The 23,242-nt window shown below is 42.6% G+C and overlaps 1 protein-coding gene across 2 annotated transcripts; it reads right to left on the reverse strand.

The window, feature by feature from the left end:
• Positions 1 to 679: 679 nt before the first annotated feature.
• On the reverse strand, positions 680 to 22,414 carry LOC124009498 (WD repeat-containing protein 37-like). 2 transcript variants are annotated; one of them, XM_046321324.1, is made up of 15 exons: positions 21,880 to 22,414; positions 20,785 to 20,957; positions 18,833 to 18,929; positions 18,542 to 18,637; positions 18,284 to 18,348; positions 11,760 to 11,895; positions 10,609 to 10,680; positions 10,357 to 10,401; positions 10,153 to 10,229; positions 9,803 to 10,037; positions 9,418 to 9,559; positions 6,371 to 6,505; positions 5,998 to 6,112; positions 4,393 to 4,539; positions 680 to 3,989 (listed from the first exon to the last, which is right to left on the reverse strand). In XM_046321324.1, the coding sequence occupies exons 2-14, from the start codon at positions 20,920 to 20,922 to the stop codon at positions 4,408 to 4,410; spliced, it is 1,485 nt and encodes a 494-aa protein (XP_046177280.1). In that variant the 5' UTR covers positions 20,923 to 20,957; positions 21,880 to 22,414; the 3' UTR covers positions 680 to 3,989; positions 4,393 to 4,407. The 2 variants fall into 2 exon arrangements, with proteins under 2 accessions (XP_046177280.1, XP_046177279.1); XM_046321323.1 differs by having other exon boundaries at positions 9,803 to 10,040; positions 21,880 to 22,409.
• Positions 22,415 to 23,242: the final 828 nt, after the last annotated feature.

Here is a 23,242-nt window from a genome sequence, read left to right on the forward strand (position 1 = left end):
CCTTGAAACAGTCTTGATATGTTCTTCAAAAGAGAGATCAGGGTCCAGAGTAACGTCGAGGTCCTTCAGTTTTATTTGAGACGACTGTACAACCATTAAGATTAATTGTCAGATTCAACAGAAGATCTCTTTTGTTTCTTGGGACATAGAACAAGCATCTCTGTTTTGTCCGAGTTTAAAATTAGAAAGTTTATACAGGGAGTACCCGTACCAGATCAATGTGGAGCTATATACAGGGAGTACCAGATCAATGTGGAGCTATATACAGGGAGTACTAGTACCAGATCAATGTGGAGCTATATACAGGGAGTACTAGTACCAGATCAATGTGGAGCTATATACAGGGAGTACTAGTACCAGATCAATGTGGAGCTATATACAGGGAGTACCAGATCAATGTGGAGCTATATACAGGGAGTACCAGTACCAGATCAATGTGGAGCTATATACAGGGAGTACCAGATCAATGTGCAGGGGTATAGGATATTTGAGGTAGATATGTACGTGAAGGCAGGGTAGTGATTGGCCACTGGGTGTTTTCTGACAACTGCGTGGTAACAGACTGAACAATTAATTAAATACTATCCTCATACTCCTGAAGCGATGTAATGGTAATTTAGCAACAGACTCAAAGCAAGGCTGAACTACGACACGAAGAGCATACAATCTGAGGGAATAAAATGGTACAACATTTTATTTCACAAGCTGTTGTTCCTTATACATCTCTCTCTCGCACAACACCGCTGTCAGCAAAGACTGTTTACTGTTGAGCTTTATGTACTTACAATATCATTAGCTAGGTAAAAAAACAAACACATTTTTACTAAAGCTATTGCACAGTTGATTTCTGTTGCTAAATTTGTGATGTAATGAGGGATACGTCCCAAATGGCACATTACTTCTTTCGTAGTGCAATATTTCTGACCAGGCCCCATAGGGCTCATGTCAAAAGTAGTGCACTGTAAAGGGAATAGTGTGCCCTTTGGAACACAAAAGAGCAGGACCACAGGACCAGATTTACATTATGAGGGAGAAAACCATGAGACTGAAATGGAAATAATCAAATAATAACAAAAACAATTAAAGTTGATGATAAACATGGTCAATTAGCTAAACATGGTGGCTCAGGATGTGTGATTAAGGAGTTCAGGTAGCCCGGAGTGCCAGTCTGTGCCATCATGCAAACTCATTGTAACAAATGCCAAACGAGCAGTGGAGTTGGCAAGAACACAAACAGATCTGGGATGTGGCTTGAGTTCAGGTGCAATCAAATCCAGCTCTGTAGATAAGACTGTCTGCAAATAAGAAAATACTGGAAAACCATTCTAAAATGACACATTCACAGGCCAGTGAGGCCACACGTTTGATATTTTTGCCATTCAAACAAATCTGTTTCACTTCAATCAGGGATGATGACAATCCTGGACGGCTACGGAACAAGAGGCACCTCTTATTTTACCAACCCATTTAACAGCCTATTATAATCACTGAATAAATGCATCTAGTGCTACATCATGCATAGGACTGAACAACAAAATATGCAGTAGCTAGCTTGAGTGCCAGTCTGTTTGTGCCATCATGCCAACTCCTTGTCACTCATTGAGGGGATTTGATAATCTGGCCCGGGCGCCCTGGTAGGCGTGTTTTGCACCGGGTGAAAGTTGATTGCATTAGTTTTGGGGCCAGGTGCCGCGTTCAAAGCCCAAGGCGAAGTCGGCTCAAAACAAAAGTGATGTAACGAAGCACGTGGAGTGATGAGTTGGATTCTGTTTTCACATGCAAAAGTGAATGTTTTTGATAAACAACATTTTCCAATGAAAACTAGTCAGAAAATTCTAACATTTTATAGAAAAGAGATGTTGACATGACCAAGTGGCACAGATTACTGTTTGATTTGAGAAGGGTGCTCCTCACCCACCGCTTTTGCCCTTTCACGTCATGGGCCATAGACCGGTACCCCACGGCTCAGCATAATGGAATCCACCCACTGTCACATTGTTTGGTTTGATAAAGACCAATGGAGTTGGCTCGAGCACAAACAGATCTGGGAGCAGGCTAGCTGTCGCACTCTAACACATCCCGGATGTAAATGATACGTGAGAATTACAACTAATTCAGTATTTGAGATTTATGCAAACCCCTATAGATTAAAGCAATAATACTTCGGTCAATGAAACCTAAGAGATCCAACTGATTTAACTGCACAGGATGAAGAACTAGTAGAAATGAAAAGAGCACCTCATAACATTTAAAAAGGTTTATAAAATCTGCAGCAGTGAGACATCATTAAGCCAAATGGGCCACTTTGAATATATCAGAATATATTACATTTAATTTGCACCAGATGTGAGATTTATTGTGAAAGGAAAGTTATGCTCCGTGTGCTTCTTCTATACTTGGCTTCATGGCTTTTTTAGACTTGTCACGATAACTACTCAATATGGGATATAAGATGTTCCATGTGGCTGTTACTGTATCAATATTAAATGAGCATCATTTTGTTATACATTGGCAAAACACAAAGTACATCTAAAAGTCTCTGCAGAAGCCTTTACTCCTGCAATAAAACTGTCTGGTCTCATGTACTGAGATACATAGATCCTTTTTTAGCATTCGTCTGCTCTTCAGCAGGAATTTAGTCAACTGTGCTGCCTGCCAAGTGACTCCTGCAGACAATTACGTCCCAAATGTTTTAGAGGCCAACATCGACTCTCTTCATCTAAAAACAAAAACACAGGTACTTTGTGACATCACACTATCCCCCCCAAACACATCACAACAACCTCTTCTTTTAGTTTTCTATGCAGTTTGTTGTTTTGGAAGCAGACATTAACGCCATGATCACTGACCACACAAGCATGTTACAGCCATTGCGTTTGAATGCTCTTAATGAGATTCCACTTAGGCAAGTACAACTAGGACTGGTCTATGTATCCCTGTAACAGGTTTTCAATACTGACTAATGGCACTACTAAAATATTTTAAAGACACACTTTACCAATTAATATTGCTTGTTAACTCTATCTCTAAACAGCTATTTCAGAATGTCTTACTTTCTAAGACTCATTTATGAATAATACTCACAAATGAAGTGCCTATTGAAATGGTGACGACGATCAACCTCCACCCCCAAAACATGGATTGTTTACACAGGTTATTCCAATGGTACAACATAACGTGTCGGAGTAGGCTTCTTAACATTCTGTACAAAAGCTGAAATGAGATTTTGGCTAAAAAGTGTTACATAACAAAATAAACTGTAACAGATATTGGTTTTAAAAGGTGCATGACAGAGCCACAAGAACTCACTGTACTGTAGCCTCATTGTATTGTACGAAGCAGAGCTCAGTTAATCATCATCCGATGTCATGGACCTGTAGACTTCTTCAAGGTGTGGCTCTGCCAAAATGACAGCTATATAGCTTGGCTTGCTGTACATCTGAGCAGGTTAGATAGGTGGAAAGCAGATGTGTGGAATTTCAGAACACAACTCTCCATGAAATGCTGATCGTCATCATATTCTAAGGCTACACCATCTACGTGGGACAGACTTGCTCTGAACTGAAAATTAGGCACACTACATTTACCTACCACCCCCATACCTTCTGTTTGACACTGTGCTCTTTATCTTCAGCAGCAATTTGATGAATAAACGGATCAAAACAAGCCCAACAACAAAGCAGAGAGTAGTCCTTCACATTTTCTGTACATGGGCAAGATTGAAATCAACCACACACACTCTCACACATGTATGTATTATGGTATGTATATTCAGACCATGTAGACCAGACTGTGACCACATTTGGAGTGTAAAAATAATATAGGACTTGACACAAAGAGAGCGCGGTCGGGGTGGGGGGTCCTCGATCGATCTTCTCCCCTCCCTGCCTGAGGGTCAGGGTATGCGTCTGATCTGACCAGGGATCAGCTCTTAATATGGGCTCAATTAGCAGATGGGCCAGGCGGGTGGCTCAGAGCTGACTCTGGACCTGTTTTTAAATTTGCACACAAGAAAAAGACGAAAAAACAACGACATTTAGGTAATTTAGCAGACGCTTTTATGTACAGGGACTTAGTTACAGAGAATTAAAAGACAAAAGTACATGTGAAGGGTAAAAAAATACTAAAATATGCTTCTAAAGCCCCTCCCCTTTCAGAAATTTATAGAAAAAAATAAAGACTAGTAATGTCCAAAAATGCTAATGAAAATTTGCGAATAACACTAGGGAGTGGATTTCCGGAAACAGGTTTAGCCTAGTCCAGGACTATAAAGCTATTTTTATGGAGATTCTCCATTGAGTAGGACAGGCCTTAGTCTGTGCCCGGAAAACCGTCCCTGAAAGAGGAAACCAAAAGAAAACATAGGATAAAAGTAAATGAGGGAAAACTAACCTGTCCTGGCTGGGCTCACTTCTCCTGCAGCAGCGCAGGTATGTTGATGTTCCATCCGATGGCCTGCCGGTCGAAGCCACAGCTGAACAGGTTACAAGAAGAGTTATCCTCACACCAGGCTGAGCAGCACACCATGCGCCGGTGGCCCTGGGAATAATAACAATACATTTCATTTATATAAACACACTTTTCACTGAAAAACCATCACAAGAAACAAAGGTCATAGACAACAAGGAACACAACTCTGTGAAGCAACAGTAACATTAGTACCTAACCTGACTGATTATATACACAGAGTACAAAACATTAAGGACACATGCTCTTTCCATGACATAGACTGACCAGATGAAAGCTATGATCCCTTATTGACGCCACTTGTTAAATCCACTTCAAATCAGTGTAGATGAAGGGGAGGCAACTAGTTAAAGAAGGACTTTTAAGCCTTGATAAATTGAGACATGGATTGTGTGTGTGCCATTCAGAGGGTGAATGGCCAACACAAAAGACTGAAATGCCTTTGAACAGGGTAAGGTAGTAGGTGCCAGACACATCGGTTTGTGTGTGTGTCAAGAACTACAATGCTGCTAGGTTTTTCACACTCAACAGTTTCCCGTGTGTATTAAGAATGGTCCGCCACCAAAAGGACATCCAGCCGACTTGACACAGCTGGGGGAAGCATTGGAGTCAACATGGGCCAGCATCCCTGTGGAACACTTGACACCTTGTAGAGTCCATGTCCCGACCAACTGAGGCGGTTCTGAAGACAAAAAGGGGTGCAAGTCAATATTAGAAAGGTGTTTCTATTGTTTTGTACACTCAGTCTATATATAGAATGGAATGGTTTATTTCAAATTCAACATTAGAAAGCATCAATGGCAGCCGATGCTGAACTATTTGACACAATTCATATAAATACACTACGCACAAGAAAATAGTAAACACAATAAAAACTCAAATACATACTATTTGGAAAACCCATCAGGGCTAAGGGTAAGACAGAAGTGGCAGCCTAGTCATGTCTGGTACTGGTTGAGCAGCCTAGTCGTGTCTGGTACTGGTTGAGCAGCCTAGTCGTGTCTGGTACTGGTTGAGCAGCCTAGTCGTGTCTGGTACTGGTTGAGCAGCCTAGTCGTGTCTGGTACTGGTTGAGCAGCCTAGTCGTGTCTGGTACTGGTTGAGCAGCCTAGTCGTGTCTGGTACTGGTTGAGCAGCCTAGTCGTGTCTGGTACTGGTTGAGCAGCCTAGTCGTGTCTGGTACTGGTTGAGCAGCCTAGTCGTGTCTGGTACTGGTTGAGCAGCCTAGTCGTGTCTGGTACTGGTTGAGCAGCCTAGTCGTGTCTGGTACTGGTTGAGCAGCCTAGTCGTGTCTGGTACTGGTTGAGCAGCCTAGTCGTGTCTGGTACTGGTTGAGCAGCCTAGTCGTGTCTGGTACTGGTTGAGCAGCCTAGTCGTGTCTGGTACTGGTTGAGCAGCCTAGTCGTGTCTGGTACTGGTTGAGCAGCCTAGTCGTGTCTGGTACTGGTTGAGCAGCCTAGTCATGAGAGGTTATATGGAAATAGGTTGTGATTACAGTCCAGTGTTAGCCCACTGTTTGGTTCTGGTTACCTGTCTGTTGCTACGTGGGAGTCGAGCCAGCCGCACTCCTGACATGTCAAACAGCCGGACTTGACGATTGTCGTGAGGAAGAGCAATGATTCTTTGGTTCACTGACACACTTATCCTGTGAGCGGTTAAACATAATCAATTAATGACATTTTCTAACACAACATTGATTCTTAACATCCCTCTTAAAATCAATATTTAATTAGTACGACACGCTTATCCTGTAAAAAGGTCAAAGTACAGTAAACAATGAGGCTTTAAATCACCCCTTTTTAATGCATCTTCTAATCCCAGCTGTTTCTTTTTCTAAATCACACACATACTCTACCTAATAAGAGGTTTCCAGAAAAGCTTGTGTGATACAGCTCCCTCTCACCTATTGACGGCAGAGTCTGTGCGGATGGTGGCTATGGGTGACCTCATGTTCTTGAGGTCCCAGACCTTGACGGTGCGGTCGTCACTCCCAGACACCACGTTGTCCCCCACAGTGAACACAGCTGACGTCACCGTGCTGGACACATACACCATGGTGGAAAAGAGAGTTAGTCATTAACCCGCTTTTCTTGCGGTTTAGGCCAGGTTACTGTAAAGCACTTAGGTGACAACGGTTGCTGTAAAAAGAGATTTATGAACCAGCAAAACATGTTATGCTTCCTGTAAAGAAAAACATCAAAGCAGCATTCTAGGGACCAAGGCCTTATTAGCAGGACTGTACATTTGCAGTCAAATAAATACCTAGATATTTCAAATCAAAACACAATTTTATTGGTCACATATACATGGTTAGCAGATGTTAATGCAAGTCCAGCGAAATGCTTGTGCTTCTAGTTCCGACAATGCAGTAGTAACCAACGAGTAATCTAACCTAACAATTCCAAAACTACTACCGTATACACACACAAGTGTAAAGTGATAAAGAATATGTACATAAAGATATATGAATGAGTGATGGTACAGAACGGCATAGGCAAGATGTAGTAGATGGTATCGAGTACAGTATATACATATGAGATGAGTAATGTAGGGTATGTAAACAAAGTGGCATAGTTTAAAGTGGCTAGTGATACATGTATTACAAAGATGCAGTAGATGATAGAGTACAGTATATACACATATGAGATGAATAATGTAGGGTATGTAAACATTATATTAAGTAGCATTGTTTAAAGTGGCTAGTGATATATTTTTACATCAATTTCCATTATTGAGTTGAATCAGTGTGTTGGCAGCAGCCACTCAATGTTACTGGTGGCTGTTTAACAGTCTGATAGCCTTGAGAGAGAAGCTGTTTTTCAGTCTCTCGGTCCCCGCTTTGATGCACCTGTACTGACCTCGCCTTCTGGATGACAGCGAGGTGAACAGGCAGTGGCTCGGGTGGTTGTTGTCCTTGATGATCTTTTTGGCCTTCCTGTGACATCGGGTGGTGTAGGTGTCTTGGAGAGCAGGTAGTTTACCCCTGGTGATGCGTTGTGCAGACCTCACTACCCTCTGGAGAGCCTTACGGTTGTGGGCGGAGCAGTTGCCGTACCAGGCGTTGATACAGCCCGACAGGATGCTCTCGATTGTGCATCTGTAGAAGTTTGTGAGTGCATTTGGTGACAAGCCAAATTTATTCAGCCTCCTCAGGTTGAAGAGGCATTGCTGCGCCTTCTTCACGACGCTGTCTGTGTGGGTGGACCAATTCAGTTTGTCCGTGATGTGTAAGCCGAGGCACTTAAAACTTACTACCCTCTCCACTACTGTCCCATCGATATGGATAGGGGGATGCTCCCTCTGCTATTTCCTGAAGTCCACGATCATCTCCTTTGTTTTGTTGACGTTGAGTGTGAGGTTATTTTCACACTCCGAGGGCCCTCACCTCCTCCCTGTAGGCAGTCTCGTTGTTGTTGGTAATCAAGCCTACCACTGTAGTGTATTCCGCAAACTTGATGATTGAGTTGGAGGCGTGCATGGCCATGCAGTCGTGGGTGAACAGGGAGTACAGGAGTGAGCTCAGAACGCACCCTTGTGGGGCCCCAGTGTTGAGGATTAGCGGGGTGGAGATGTTGTTACCTACACTCACCACCTGGGGGCGGCCCGTCAGGAAGTCCAGTACCCAGTTGCACAGGGCAGGGTCGAGACCCAGGGTCTCGAGCTTGATGACGAGTTTGGAGGGTACTATGGTGTTAAATGCTGAGCTGTAGTCGATGAACAGCATTCTCACATAGGTATTCCTCTTCTCCAGATGGGTTAGGGCAATGTGCAGTGTGGTTGCGATTGCGTCGTCTGTGGACCTATTTGGGCGGTAGGCAAATTGGAGTGGGTCTAGGGTGTCAGGTAGGGTGGAGGTGATATGGTCCTTGACTAGTATCTCAAAGCACTTCATGATGACGGAAGTGAGTGCTACGGGGCGGTATTCGTTTTGCTCAGTTACCTTAGCTTTCTTGGGAACAGGGACAATGGTGGCCCTCTTGAAGCATGTGGGAACAGCAGACTGGGATAAGGATTGATTGAATATGTCCGTAAACACACCAGCCAACTGGTCTGCGCATGCTCTGAGGACGCGGCTGGGGATGCAGCCTGGTTGCAGTGAAGGAGTGCCCGCAGGTTTTGGTAGCGGGCCATGTCAGCGGCACTGTATTGTCCTCAAAGTGAGCAAAGAAGTTGTGTTGTCTGTCTGGGAGCAAGACATCCTGGTCCGCAACGGTGCTGGTTTTCTTTTTGTAATCTGTGATTGACTGTAGACCCTGCCACATACCTCTTGTGTCTGAGCCGTTGAATTGCGACTCTACTTTGTCTCTATACTGACGCTTAGCTCGTTTGATTGCCTTGCGGAGGGAATAGCTACACTGTTTGTATTCGGTCATGTTTCTGGTCACCTTGCCCTGGTTAAAAGCAGTGGTTCGCGCTTTCAGTTTCACACGAATGCTGCCATAAATCCACAGTTTCTGTTTTGGGAATGTTTTAATCGTTGCTATGGCTACGACATCTTCAATGCACTTTCTAACGAACTCGCTCACCGAATCAGCGTATTCATCAATGTTGTTTGACGCAATGCGGAACATATCCCAATCCACATGATCGAAGCAGTCTACAACACACATGACGTCTGGGTGGGAAAATGGCGAGGCCTGAAGGTCACCAGCTCCTTCATTCTCTTGACTGACTCATGTACCACAGTATCATTTGTTCTGGATGCCATTGGCTGATTAGCTGTGCCCTCACCCGCAACTGTGGGCAGACCAAATCTAGCCCCTGTAATCTAAATGGACACATGGCTTATTAATGCTAATTGATGGATAATTAATGCCACATTATGGGTGGCGATATGCTTTCTGCATGAATTTTGAAGGGGTGCTACTGACTGTGTGTCCCTGGATAGAGAGGATGGAGGGGATCACTGAAATCACACAGATGGAAAGTATGTGTGTGTGTCAGACTCACTCAGTGTGTCCCTGGAACACATTGACAGAGTGGATGGAGGGGTCTCTGAAGTCCCACAGGCGGAAGGTGGTGTCTCTGGAAGAGGTGACCACCAGACGCTGGGTGGGGTGGGTGCAGCAGTGGGTCAGCTCCTGGTCGTGGCCTGGGGACACAGACACAGCTCAGAGGGGTAAGGCAGAGTCACTTGGAATAGGGTATTCATTGGCAACGTAATCCAAAACAGCCCTTATGACCAATGCAATGCCCACTCTACAGACACAGAAAAAACACATGAAGGGTTTTCTGTTTAGTTTTTACTGTGTGTTCGTTTTCTCCTTCATGTGTTGTTATTTCTCTACGTTGATGTTGTAACGTACGAAAAGTGTGTGTGGGGGGATGGACGTACCAGTGAGTGAGTGGACGAGCTCGGAGGTCTCCACGTCGTACAGGTTGGCAGCCCGGTCCCAAGAGGCTGTGACCACCTGCTTGCCCCCCACCAGCCAGTCTGCAGCAATGACCACCCCCTGGTGGCTCCTGAGGGTAGTGGAAGAGACGCGGATGGAGGGACACTCGTTAGGGCCGTCACCGTCCCCGTCAGCCTCGTCCTTATCTGAGAAGTCTATGTCGTCGTCACAGGGCGTCTGCTGTGAAAACAGAGACCGACATCACACACACGCGTACACACAAACACCAACATATAGGACCTAGACATCTAGGTGCAGTGGGTTATAAGAGACATGTTTTTGAGAAGCTTACACTGATGTCGGCTACAGGCTGTGGGGTGGGCAACTGCACCGTGTACCTCCAGATATGGGCTGTCTGGTCACCAGACGCTGTGGACAGAGCAGAGACAGAGGCCTCAAAAACACCTCACAACACCCCAAACCAATAGACATCTGAACATACATGGGACTCAAGTGTTTTTCAGACAATTGTGGCCATTCAGAAAGAGATCCTTACCTGTAAGAGCCATCTGTTCCGTGGGATGGAACTTGATAGAGTTAACTGGAAAGTGACAAACATATGTTTTTGATGAATAGCCTCCACAATAACACTTTGGGCCTGTCCCAAAAAGCACCCTACTACCTACCCCTATATACTACTTTTAACCAGGGCCCCACAGTGCCATTTAGGACACACCCTATGAATCATTTAGGACGAATATATTCCTTCATACACATTGCATGGATCAGAAAGAAGAGAACATTTCACCTGATCCTGCATGACCTAGATACTTCAGGAGGCATTTCCCAGTCTCGATGCTCCATAGCATAGCACTGTGATCTGTATGGAGAGACACCTGGTGTGAACACATTCAGCTTTCAGGCCACACCCCCTTCATACATCACTGTAATCATTGTTTACGTCCAAAATGGCAGCCTATTCCATACACCTACAAAGTGCACGAAATAGGGAATATCGTGCCATTCGGGATTTAACTCATGAGTCATTCAGTTCACTCTACGTTCATACTGTAATCATTGCCAAATTACATTTGCCCCCTCTTAGCACAATAAGCACTCTGGTCTGAAAGCAATTCCTAATTACCAGACCATATGATGGCTTTATCACAACCTTAACACGCACCTGTTGACAATTCATTGAATATCAAACCAAAGACATTACGGACGACCAGTTTAAAATGTGACTCACTAACATGATTGTTTGTCTTGGGCCAGGAGGAAAATAAGGCCAGTAGTCAAGACATTGGGATGCAGGGGAGTCATGCACCCCAAAACTCTGAGGGGAAATCTGAGGGGGCAAAGTACGCATGGGTGGCTGGGGGGGGTCCAAAAGTTGGAGTTTTGCATTTTTCAAACATCTGAAAAATATTTTCCTTCAATCTAGAGCCATAATCATTATCTTTACTTCAGTACATTTAGTAATTGCTTGCTTTTCTAAAAGTTGACCAACCTTGCCAGCAGGCATGCCAGCTAAGACAGTTAGACAAGCTACTCGAACTTGATTGACAGCCTGAAAAAGCTTGGTAGCTAGTTATGAGCTTGAGAGATTGGGAACCTATCTAGCTGAAGACAACTTCATAACATTGCTAGGTGGCTAGTAGTATACTACAGAGAGAACAAATCAAAATAATATATATCTTTTTTAAAACAGGCCAAATCTGATGGGTATGACGCCTGTTAGGATGTTCTGTAGGTATGGTTGCAAAATTACGGTAACCTCTCAAAATGTCCAGGTTTTTCAGAAGTCCTGGTGGGAGGATTCTAGATTTCCTACTTATTACCTCCCAATTCCAGGAATCCTACAACTGGGATTTCTGGAAAACCAGGAAATTTGGGGAAAGTTACTGGAATTTTGCAACCCTATCAGGAGGGCATTGGAATGCACTGTGGCTTTCTAACCTGCTGACGCTGTGCCCAGCACCACGGGCTGTGTCCTGGTGACACTCAGGTCCCATATGCCATCCCTGTGGCCTACATACTCCTTGACCAGCTGGCACACGGCTCTGGACGTGGTGGCTTTAAAACTGGAGACGATCTGAAGAGCAGGCAGCAGAGACAAGAGATGGTGTTTACACACAGCTGATTGAATGAAGAGGAGGAAGCATAACGGAAGCAGGGGAGAAAGCAGGGAGGGACAGCAGCACTGGGTGGGTGGGGGTCATTAGGGCTCCAGACAGTCAGCATGATACCTCTGCAATGGCTAAGAAGCTTGGGTTGTTTTACACTGCATCCCATATGGCACCCTATTCAGTGGTAAAAAATAAGAAGAAAGTAGTGCACTAAATAGGGAAAAGGGTGCCATTTGGAACACAATCATCATTATTATTTATTTATTCACATCACCTTAGTATCATGTTGGACACAACAATAATTATGCTGCATTAATCAAAACTGATTTTAAATGCAAAGCTGTGAAAGAAAGAGGGGATAAAGAATATATGAACCTATATAAGGTTAAGTAAAACAAAAGAACTTTAAATAATAATAGTCAAATGATTATCATCAGTCAGTCAGTATCCATGTTTACATCTAAAATGGAGATAAAACAAGTTGGACTTCTTGGAGGGGCAGGTGTTTGAAACAAACCACTAAATAAGTTCCCACTGTAAAAGCAAGAGGGGACAAATAAGCAGGTCAGATATCTCACCAAAATAATTCAACAACATTTTTAAAAAATAGGGTTGCAGAATTACAGTAAATCTCCAAAAATTCCCAGGTTTTCCAAAAATTGCAGTTGGAAGATTCCCAGAATCAGGAGGGAATACGCAGGAATTCCAAAATCCTACTACTGGAGTTTTGGGAAAAACAGAATATTGCAACCTAATACAAACAACGTAAAATCATACTTCAGAAAAATATGGAAATTAAAGTGGGAAAAAAATCAACACTATGTATAAACTTATAGTAAACACATAGGCCTAGTTAAAGCATAATATCATGGAAGACTAAAATGCTATCCACAACTTTAATGAGTTGCAGTTTAGTTTCAGTGATTGCTGAGCCAGGGGTTGGTTGGTTGTAAGCACCTGCCGCAGCAGCCTATCCACACATAACAGCAGCAGCTCTGGATCTCTCTGGGCAGCACATATAAAACATCTGCAGATACAGTATCTGAGGGTGTGTCTCAAATGGCACCCTATATAATGCACTTCCTTTGACCAGAACCATCTGGGACACAGCCTGAGGCTGTGGTGCGAGATGCATGCAACGGCGCAATAAAATAATATCAAATCATTTCAGAAAGAAATTCAGGAATGACATTGATAGAATTGAATGGTTTTCTAAATGTTACCAGGTCTGATTTAATACAGTGTCCTATGAAAGACAAAGAGCCACATTAAGTTTAAAGTGTGCATAGACTGTGGTATAAGATAAATGAAGCGCTATCAACAGGAAGTAGTTAATGATGGCCACAAGAGAGATGGCACTGCCGTTTATACTCTTTAAGGGCTGTTAAGGGTTACAGAACTAGTTTAAATAGAACACTGACCTTAGGGTTGCAAAGGGTCGGAAGTGTTGCGGAAATTTTCCATGGAAAGTTAAGCCCCGGAATTTGAGGAATTTTGCTTAAATTCATGAAAAATAAATGCTTATAACAGTGGACCTTTTTTTGTGGGACACAAATAAGGCAATTCTAGGTCTTGTGGCATATTTTGGTTAAACTATCCCCAATTCAATGGAATTGCAATCCTCTGCATGCACAGTGCATTCTTCCGTCACATGTACAGCTGATTCTCAAGATCACACTAATGAGATGCTATTGAGCCCACACTACTACAGTGTCTGAGCCAAGGTGGGGCGAAAATATTTTATATATGTTGATGAATGTCTTGATCGAGCTGTGTATGCAACTGGTTCACCTTGGTGCTCACAGGCAATGAGTATTGGAAGAGATTTCTTGAATGCTCTTCGCCCAGCATACACCCCTCCAACCAGACCTGCTTTATCTACTCATTTGCTGGATGCAGAGTTCAGGTGAAGGTCAAACAAATCATAGAGAAAGCAGACTATATTGGAATTGCCGCTAATGAGTGGTCGAATGTTTGTGGGCAATGAATGATTAACTACATCATCTCCACCCCTCAACCAGTATTCTACAAGAGCACAGCAGACACAAGGGACAACAGACAGACACACCAGTCTCTACATTGCAGATGAGCTGAAGGCAGTCAATGACCTTGGACCACAGAAGCTATTTGCACAGGTGACAGACAACACTGCGAACATGAAGGCTGCTTGGTCTAAAGTGGAGTCCTACCCTCACATCACACCATTGGCTGTGCTGCTCATGCATTGAATCTACTCCTCAAGGACATCGTGGCACTGAAAACAATGGATACACTCTACAAGAGACAAGGAAATGGTTACATATGTGAAGGGTCATCAAATTATAGCAGCAATCTACCTCACCAAGCAAAGTGAGAAGAATAAGAGCACCACATTGAAGCTTTCCTGCAACACCTGTTGGGGTGTTGTTGTCATCATATTTGACAGTCTACTGGAGGGGAAGGAGTCTCTCCAAGAAATGGCCATATCACAGTCTGCCAATATGGACAGCCCCATCAAAAGGATCCTCCTGCATTATGTATTTTGGGAGAGAGTGGTAAGCAGCCTGAAACTCCTGAAACCAATAGCAATTGCCATTGCACGGATTGAGGGAGATAATGCCATCCTGTCTGATGTTCAGACTCTGCTTGCAGATGTAAGAGAAGCAATCCTTACTGCCCTGCCCACTTCACTGTTGCGCCAAGCAGAGGAAACTGCAGTTGTGAAATACATCAAAAAGCATGAAGACTTCTGTCTGAAGCCCATACACGCCACAGGTACATGTTGGACCCCAAGTATGCTGGCAAGAGCATCCGGTCTAGTGTCATCACAACCATGTCTCGACGCCTTGTCCTGGATGAGGGCAAGGTTCTTGGGAGTCTGTACACTTCCAAGCAAGGGCTTTGGGATGGAGATGAGATATGTTGGCACGACTTTCATATTGCATCAGCCACCTGGTGGAAGGGACTTTGTGGATCTGAGGCTCATTCCCGTTGCCTCCATCATCCTCCAAATCCCACCAACATCAGCCGCCTCAGAGCGCAACTGGTCCTTGTTTGGGACACACCAAAGCACGCAACAGGCTGACCAATACAAGGGTTGAAAAGTTGGTGGCCATCTGGGCAAATATGGCTTTTTGAGCCTAACAACGAGCCATCCACAACAAGGTTGGAAAGTGACAGTGAAGATGAGGCCTCAGAGTTTGATGTTCAAGAGGAGGACATTGAGGAAGTCCAAGGAAAAGACATGGAAGCCTGAGAGGAAGACAACTAAAGCTTTAGTTTCTATTCTATCATTTTACGTTTTTGGGAGATGCGATGGATCATTCAATATTCCCTTTATTTTGTTTTTCAGTGAAATCATCCCATGTGAAGTCAACTCATTTAATTAAAGTTATATTTGTAACAAAATTGTTTTCTTTATATATATATTGGAAGGATTTAATCCTTTGCAATTATGTCTACTTACGATAAGGTAAAAGGTTTACGTTTGTCTCCATATGATATAGTAAATATATTCAATACAAAAAACATTACATTGAAATGGTATTAATATTCATTGGCATATATTTCCATTAATTCCCACAGAAGGTTTCCACCTCTGAATATTCCCCAAAATGTGCAACCCTAACTGGCGTAACATGCTACATTTAACCAATAGGCAACAGGAAGTGTGTTAGATAACACAAAGCTGGTTAAATATCTAATGCACCCAGCAGTTTATGGGATATAGCCTATTGTGACAGTACATGGGCTGCAATGTGCATATCAAAGTGTTGCTCGTTTTACATCAGTGAACATCAGCATTTCAAGAAAGGATTAGTGTTTGCTTGAAGTCTTCAAGTGCCATTTCTGAAAATTATATACACTACCTTTCAAGTTTGGGGTCACTTAGAAATGTCCTTGTTTTCCATGAAAACATACATGAAATGAGTTGCAAAATGAATAGGAAATATAGTCAAGATGTTGACAAGGTTATAAATAATGATTTTCAATTTAAATAATAATTGCGTCCCTCAAACTTGGCTTTCGTCAAAGAATCCTCCAATTACAGCCTTGCAGACCTTTGTCATTCTAGTTGTCAATTTGTTGAGCTAATCTGAAGAGATTCCACCCCATGTTTCCTGAAGCACCTCCCACAAATTGTATTGGCTTGATGGGCACTTATTAAGTACCATAAGGTCAAGCTGCTTCCACAACAGCGCAATAGGGTTGAGATCCGGTGACTGTGCCGGCCACTCCATTATAGACAGAATACCAGCTGACTGCTTCTTTGCTAAATAGTTCTTGCACAGGGTATGGCGTTGCAAAATGGTGTGATAGCCTTCCTTCTTCAAGATCCATTTTACCCTGCACAAATCTCCCATTTGACCACCACCAAAGCATCCCCAGACAATCACATTTCCTCCACCATGCTTGACAGATGGCGTCAAGCACTCCAGCATATTTTCATTTTTTCTGCGTCTCACAAATGTTCTTCTTTGTGATCGGAACACCTCAAACTTAGATTTGTCTGTCCATAACACTTTTTTCCAACCTTCCCTGTACAGTGTCTGTGTTCTTTTGCCCATCCTGATCTTTTCTTTTTATTGGCCAGTCTGAGATATGGCTTTTTCTTTGCAACTCTGCCTAGAAGGCCAGCATCCCGGAGTCACCTCTTCACTGTTGACGATGAGACTATTGAAGCTGCCGGTTGAGGACTTGAGAGGAATCTGTTTCTCAAACTAGACACTAACTTACTTGTCTGCTTGCTCAGTTGTCCACCGGGGCCTCCCACTTCTCTTTATATTCTGATTAGAGGCAGTTTGCGCTGTTTTGTGAAGGGAGTATTACACAGCGTTGTACAAGATCTACAGTTTCTTGGCAATTTCTCACATGGAATAGCCTTCATTTCTCAGAACAAGAATAGACTGACAAGTTTCAGAAGAAAGTTCTTTGTTTCTGGCCATTTTGAGCCTGTAATTGAACCCACAAATCTCCAGATACTCAACTAGTCTAAAGAAGGCCAGTTTCAGGCCTCCCGGGTGGCGCAGTGGTCTAAGGCACAGGGTATGGCGTTGCCTCTGTACGCCTATGGAGATATTCCACAAAAAATCTGCCGTTTCCCGCTACAATAGTCATTTACAATATTAATGTCTACACTGTTTTTCTGATAAATTTCATGTCATTTTAAAAATGTACAGAAAATGTACTTTTCTTTCAAAAACAAGGACATTTCTAAGTGACCCCAAACTTTTGAACGGTTGCATAGATCATCAAGTTAAAATCGAATAGAAGTATGAAAAGAAGCATACATTGAACAGAGCAAGGAAATATCCTAACTTATTGTTAGCAATGTGTGTTAATAGGGTAGTTCTTTATGGTAAGATTGTTTTTTTTTTTAGCTGCAGTCATACAAAGGGTTGATGTTCAATGAGGTAAAACCAAGCTCATCCAAACAGACCACCACACTGTTGCCATGATAGCAGCTACTTCGAACAGTCTACTCGCAGTAACTGTGATATGGTGTTGTTTCTTCCCTACTAAATGACTAAAACGTAAAGATAGAAAGAGCACAACGTCATCTTTCATTGCACTGACTCCCTCTGTGAAACAAAGGAAAGCCCACAACTGCCATTTCAACTCAAACCATTGTCATTAACCCATTGAAGCTCAAGGCATTTCGCAGAGATCTCGTCAGCCTTTCGGCCTAAGCGCGTGACAGCCTGGAAATCCAATGTGCTTCCATTCTAGTGAGTGCAGAAACAACCCCCCAAAAAAGTGTGTGCGGTAAATTTCTTAGAAAGCTTTTGTTAGTGAGAGATATCAATTAGTGTCTTTAATATGTCTCACTGTAAATGAGTCTATAAAACAACAAGTCATACATTTCAATCACCAAGTGTCTTGGAGACGGTGCTTCAGCCCCATGGCTGGGCTGCTCATGCATAATGGCGGGGGGGACACGGGGGAAATGAAGAACCTGTTACCCATGAGTCTCCACCCCACAACTCCACAATGTTCCCCACATTGAAGGTGGGAAGAGGTCCACCACCTACTTTGCCATGGAAAGAATGTGAGCGCTATGGTGAAAAATAAAAATAGATTTACCGCTAACCATACGACCACTTTCATATCTCTTTTTCAATGAACATTTAGTACAAACCCGAAACCAACTGTATTTTAAAGAATATAGCCTTAGATACATTTCCTAAAATATGAATACAATTTTGGTATAAGATTGTGTTTTTTTAATAGAACAGTGGACTGTGTCCCTTCTAAGTCATCCCTTCACTGAAATTATTATTATTATAGCAAACAACTAGGTTGTAAGTTACTCAACAATATTATTTTTTAAATGACATATCATCATGCAAGTCAGATAAAGATAAGAGATTTTACCTTGCTTGTAGATGCCTTATAAGTTGTCTTCAGTTTTTGAGAAAGTTGACTTGTGCTATGACTTGCTGTGAGTTAAGAGGAGAGCACAATAAGAGGAGAACAGAATAAGAAGCCAGTGAAGTCTCTAATCAACATATTGTGGGTCTATGACATTTACTCCATTTGGCATGAAGGCCCTTCACAGCAGCATTAACATGTGTTGAACAGAAATAATGCTAAACGTTCTAACATGTAAAACAGAATTCTGCTGTCTCAAACCTTTCGCTTTAAGTGCCCCCTTTGTCAAGTCTCCCCCGTCGATCGGTTGTCCTTCAGCTGTTAAACGATCGTTCAAGGTTTCAATCTCTCTACGCACTGCAAATGAATAGAAATCACATTGAGGGATAGTGACAGCAATGGGATTATCAAGCAGATATCAATCAAAACATTTTTCACATATTGTTACTGCTGTACATGGGGTGAAATCATATTAAGTGACATCCACTCCAATGATGGCTGTGCACATTCACCTATAGGAATGTTATCCACCAATGTGTGTGCTGTACTTACACTCAATGTTTTCAATGTAGAGGTTTTCAAACTCCCTCTCAATCTGGCCAAAGAGGTCCAAAAGATTGCTCCTCAAAGACAATGGTAGTTTGGAATCCTGCAGATGCATAAATTGGGATATTAAGATTTTAGGGGGAAAATAGGGAAGAGATAACAGAATAATTCACCCTTTGGTTTATAATGAGACCAAGAACACAAACCCCAAATGGGTGGGCTTGGTCCTAGTGCAATAATAGCAAACTATTTAGCATAATATTCCTGCTAGGACACTGAAAAACAAATGATTTACTAGTGCTAAGGGGACTGTAAGCCAATAGGAAACGAGGCTACTAATACAACCAAACATTCAAGGGTGAAGACAGGGAAACTAACACTGACAACTAAATATCAACTGTGTTACCACTACACAAGGACAATAAGTGTTGAGACAAAATGGTCCCTGACTCTCTGTGTTACAAACCAGATGGAAAATCTACCCAAGTCATTCCTTTTAACATAGAAATGCTTATTCTACCAGAGCACTGATGTGAGCTGAATGGCCTAGTGCCACAAGAACACAGTCTGTCCAGGGCCAAACACATACAGGCCCTTTGTACCCTTGCTTGCAGGTCCAGCTTTTTTTCTAAGGAGTTCAGTAGAGATGCTCTTTGCATTCATAGGCTAACAGTAACAAGTCATGATGCAGCTGGAGAAAGGATGAGTACCAGTACACCACAATGCACAAAGTAACAGCAAAGCAGGCTGGGGTGGTGTAGTTTACAGAGTTGGCTATCGTGCAGGGGGGAATTTGATGGAACCTGTATAGCATAGAGAGATTTGCAATACTGAAACATATTTTCTGGATAGGAGCACAGGGCATGTTGAATCAAGCTTCCTGTGGATTTAATATGGAAATGGAAAAGTATTGTGTGTGAACGAACACACTAGAAAAAAACACTAGAACATTACAACTAAACTATTTAGTATGCTATTGAGAAGGTACTCTACATTCTGACACAGTGTTTCTAAACACCCAACTTACCTCAGGTTTCAAATAGTGATGCAGATTATCAGCAGACTTAGACTACGCAAAGTAGCCAGAGTGAAAACAAAAAAGTAGGATTAAGTGCTTTGCCCCATGTCCCAAATAATTTAAGAGTAAGTGTGTATTGTTGCTCTGAAGTAACAACACATGCTACCACCATAATAGCAGAGAAGACCTGAAAACATACTCTATGAAAAAGGCATACTCAAAAAGACAAGTGGCATTCTACAGTGATCCCTTTCTCAGTAAACTGTTCAATTGGCTTCCCCTTATTAACCAGACATAGAATTTATCTTAATCTGTTTGTAAAAAAATGTATCGTAGAAAACCTAGCTAACACAATGTGATGCAAGCACAGGAACTAAGATCATTGAATGAACAATAACTAAATTAACTAACTACCTGGATTACAACAACTGTCTACTAAGTATATTTATTTCATCTCATGTAGCCTAATCCATAACTACAAATACTCCCCCACCATCAACTGAACATATTATGTTCTTCTAACTGCATCCATATACTTTATCTCACATGATTGATTTAACTAAGTGATGTTGAACAAGATTAGCTTGAGTCCATTTGTGTCAAATGGACTGGGAGAGAAGCGCATGCATCGATTCTATTGGTTGAACAGCACCTCACATTCTCATGCTCTCTAAACTGATGGATCACAGTGTAATTGGCTTAGGTCTACTTAACTAGTGAGCCTAACAGTGCAAACCACAGTGCCATAAGTGCACTCAAGGTAAGAACCTAACAAACAACCACAGACATTTGTGGATTGCCTCATTCTATACCACTTATGCAATCATACAATTATCCTGGCTTGTGTTCAGATAGGAAAACATTTCTCTAGTTATGGTGACAACATTCAGCTGGACAAAAGCTCCACTTGTTCTCAGGCTCTCCCCAGCCCAGTCCACACCTGTCCCTCCAACATCTCCCTCTGTAAACCTGTGCGCTCCTGCTCGGTGCTGTTGGTCCGACGGATGGACAGGCTGTGAGACTTGCGCTTCTGCTTGGCCTGGCGGGAGGATGCACTGCTTCCACTTTCGACAGGCATCCCTCCTCATAGACCCACAACGTTCCTATGTGAAACTGTAAAGGAGGAAGCAGAGTACATGGTTAGAATGATTAGCTATAATATTCTGAAGCTATTCCTGAAAAGTCTTTACACAAGGCCCGAGCCATACCTACTAAGAAATAGTAAGTGTCTTTCTGAGTGAGTATGGACAAATATTGTTGTATATTCTGTCGCCTCCTCCTCTCTGGTATGGCTACACCAGACCCCATGTTGGGCGGTGGTAGGTGTTCAGGTGCACAAATACCACAACACGCTGACAGACAGTATTGCTCACATTCTCCTTCACATCTGAATAGCTCCCAGGGGAACCAATGCATTGTTATTAATTTAGGGACATATTGACAACTCTTGAGTATGTCTGACATTCATGCATGTCAGTCATCATAAAACAGACGTAAAGACATAAAGCATGGTAATATGATATGTGATGTCAGCATAACAAGCTTGGTATCATTTTGCCCTTGGAAGGAGTGTGAAGGACTGATGACTCCAAAGAAAACGTTCAACGAATGTGAAACAATACATAACTACTCATTACTGCAAGCGAACCATTTCTGTTGTAGGCACCATTACTGTCAAGCCACCCTGCTTTGGCTAGCTAACCAAACGAACGTTAGCTAGCTGAAGACGATACATGTCAAACATATCTAGCTAGCTAACCAATGCGAATTACCAAAGCTGACAAAAAAAGTATTGATGTTACTTTACTAACAGGACGAGGTATGTGAACTAACAAGCTAGCTACTTGTTTTGCACAAACTATACACACAAATAGGCAAAAAAAAGAACTAGGCAAGGAGGTGCCAGGTCAGCTATTACGAAGCTAACTAACGTTAGCTAAGGTAGATAGTCACTGAGTATGTGTAGCTAACAAACTAGCTAAATGTACGTAACTAGCTAGCTAACTTGCTATGAAAGAAACGTGAGCATACTTACATACAATACTAGAAATCCAGGTATTTGTTCCAAGTTGCTCTGAAATTTATTCTGCGACAGACCATTTTGCCATTTTCTAAATGAAAAGTAACGTTACTGGGATCCTTGTTGACTTCTCCCCATCAAAGATGGTGGATAAATTAAGATCACCCAGGCCATTTACCGTTGAAAACAAATGTTCAGTTCCGGTCAACTTAACTGGGTGTGTCTCCCATAGACGCCAATGCAATACTAGTTCACTGAGCCCCATTGAAACAAAACCGAAACCAAAACACAGACAAACACAAAACAGCAAGTGGGGTGTCTCGCTTCCTCTCCCGTCTCTGTCAAACAGATAGCTAGCCAGCAGCTTGACAGTCGTCTAGTTACCAAAGTCTTAGACCATGCCAATTTCCACAATTCATATGCTTAAAATGTGATTTTAACCTAACCCATACTGATAACCTTATGCCTAACCTTACATTAAAACGAAATCGCTATTTTTTTGTGTTCATGAATTATTACGATATTTTACTTTGTGGCTATGCTATCTAGTGGAAAGCTGACTGGTTTGGCTGGCCTCAGACAGGAAGACGAAGAGATGCCCAACAAACGCAGGAAATCTGTCTCCCTCCAGCAGGTGGCGCTGTTTTGCCCAACAAGCAAGGGGTTTTTGTGAGGAAATCATTGAGTGTCTTATTTGCTACGTGAGATTTATTTAACCAAATATAAGTTGTCTAATGCTTAAATTGTTAGGAGTGTACTGATATAAGTAGGACCACGTGACATCCTGGCAAATGTAAGAAAATACATTTTATATCAGAGTTTTCTCGAGATGGCTATTCATATTCATGGTATGAGGCTAGTAAGCATAGCATCTCTCTCCATTGAATACAGGCAGTTGAAGTTGAACAACCCTCATCGAATATTCAAAAATGGATCACAATAATGAGATGTATCCACCAATTCAAAGAAAGCATAGGCTGGAGCAAGACAGCTGTGCCACTTTGTGGACAACGACTCCCACTGTTATGGCAGAGACATGTATCTTGTCAGTATATCCATAATCTTTGCTGGCCTTCTTGTTTCATCCAGGCCACCAAAGGAAATTATGCCTAATTCCGGGTGGCATTCTCCATTCTAGCAGAGGAAGAGGCAAAGCGAGAGTTTCACTCTCGTCAAAATCTGTCCATAAATAAGCACAGTGGGTTTCTATGGGCTTATTTTGAACCCCCATTGTGGTAGTTATATTACGCTGGCCCGTGTTAAACTGGGCAATGTCCCGTCACATCATCTGGCGAAAGGGTGAAAGAAGGAGCAACCTTCTCAAATGAACAGTAATCTGCGCTGCTCGGTTATGTTGTCACAACAAGGCAGCATGGTG

Source organism: Oncorhynchus gorbuscha, linkage group LG22 (assembly GCF_021184085.1).
Source record: "Oncorhynchus gorbuscha isolate QuinsamMale2020 ecotype Even-year linkage group LG22, OgorEven_v1.0, whole genome shotgun sequence".
NCBI lineage: Eukaryota > Metazoa > Chordata > Actinopteri > Salmoniformes > Salmonidae > Oncorhynchus > Oncorhynchus gorbuscha.

Coding starts and splice junctions, on each gene's coding strand:
- LOC124009498 (XM_046321323.1), bottom strand. CDS start 20,922: ATGCCTGTCGAAAGTGGAAGCAGTGCATCCTCCCGCCAGGCCAAGCAG. Junction 18,930..20,784: donor GGGAGATGTTGGAGGGACAG/GTGTGGACTGGG, acceptor ATGCATCTGCAG/GATTCCAAACTACCATTGTC. Junction 9,560..9,802: donor GCTCGTCCACTCACTCACTG/GTACGTCCATCC, acceptor CTGTGTCCCCAG/GCCACGACCAGGAGCTGACC.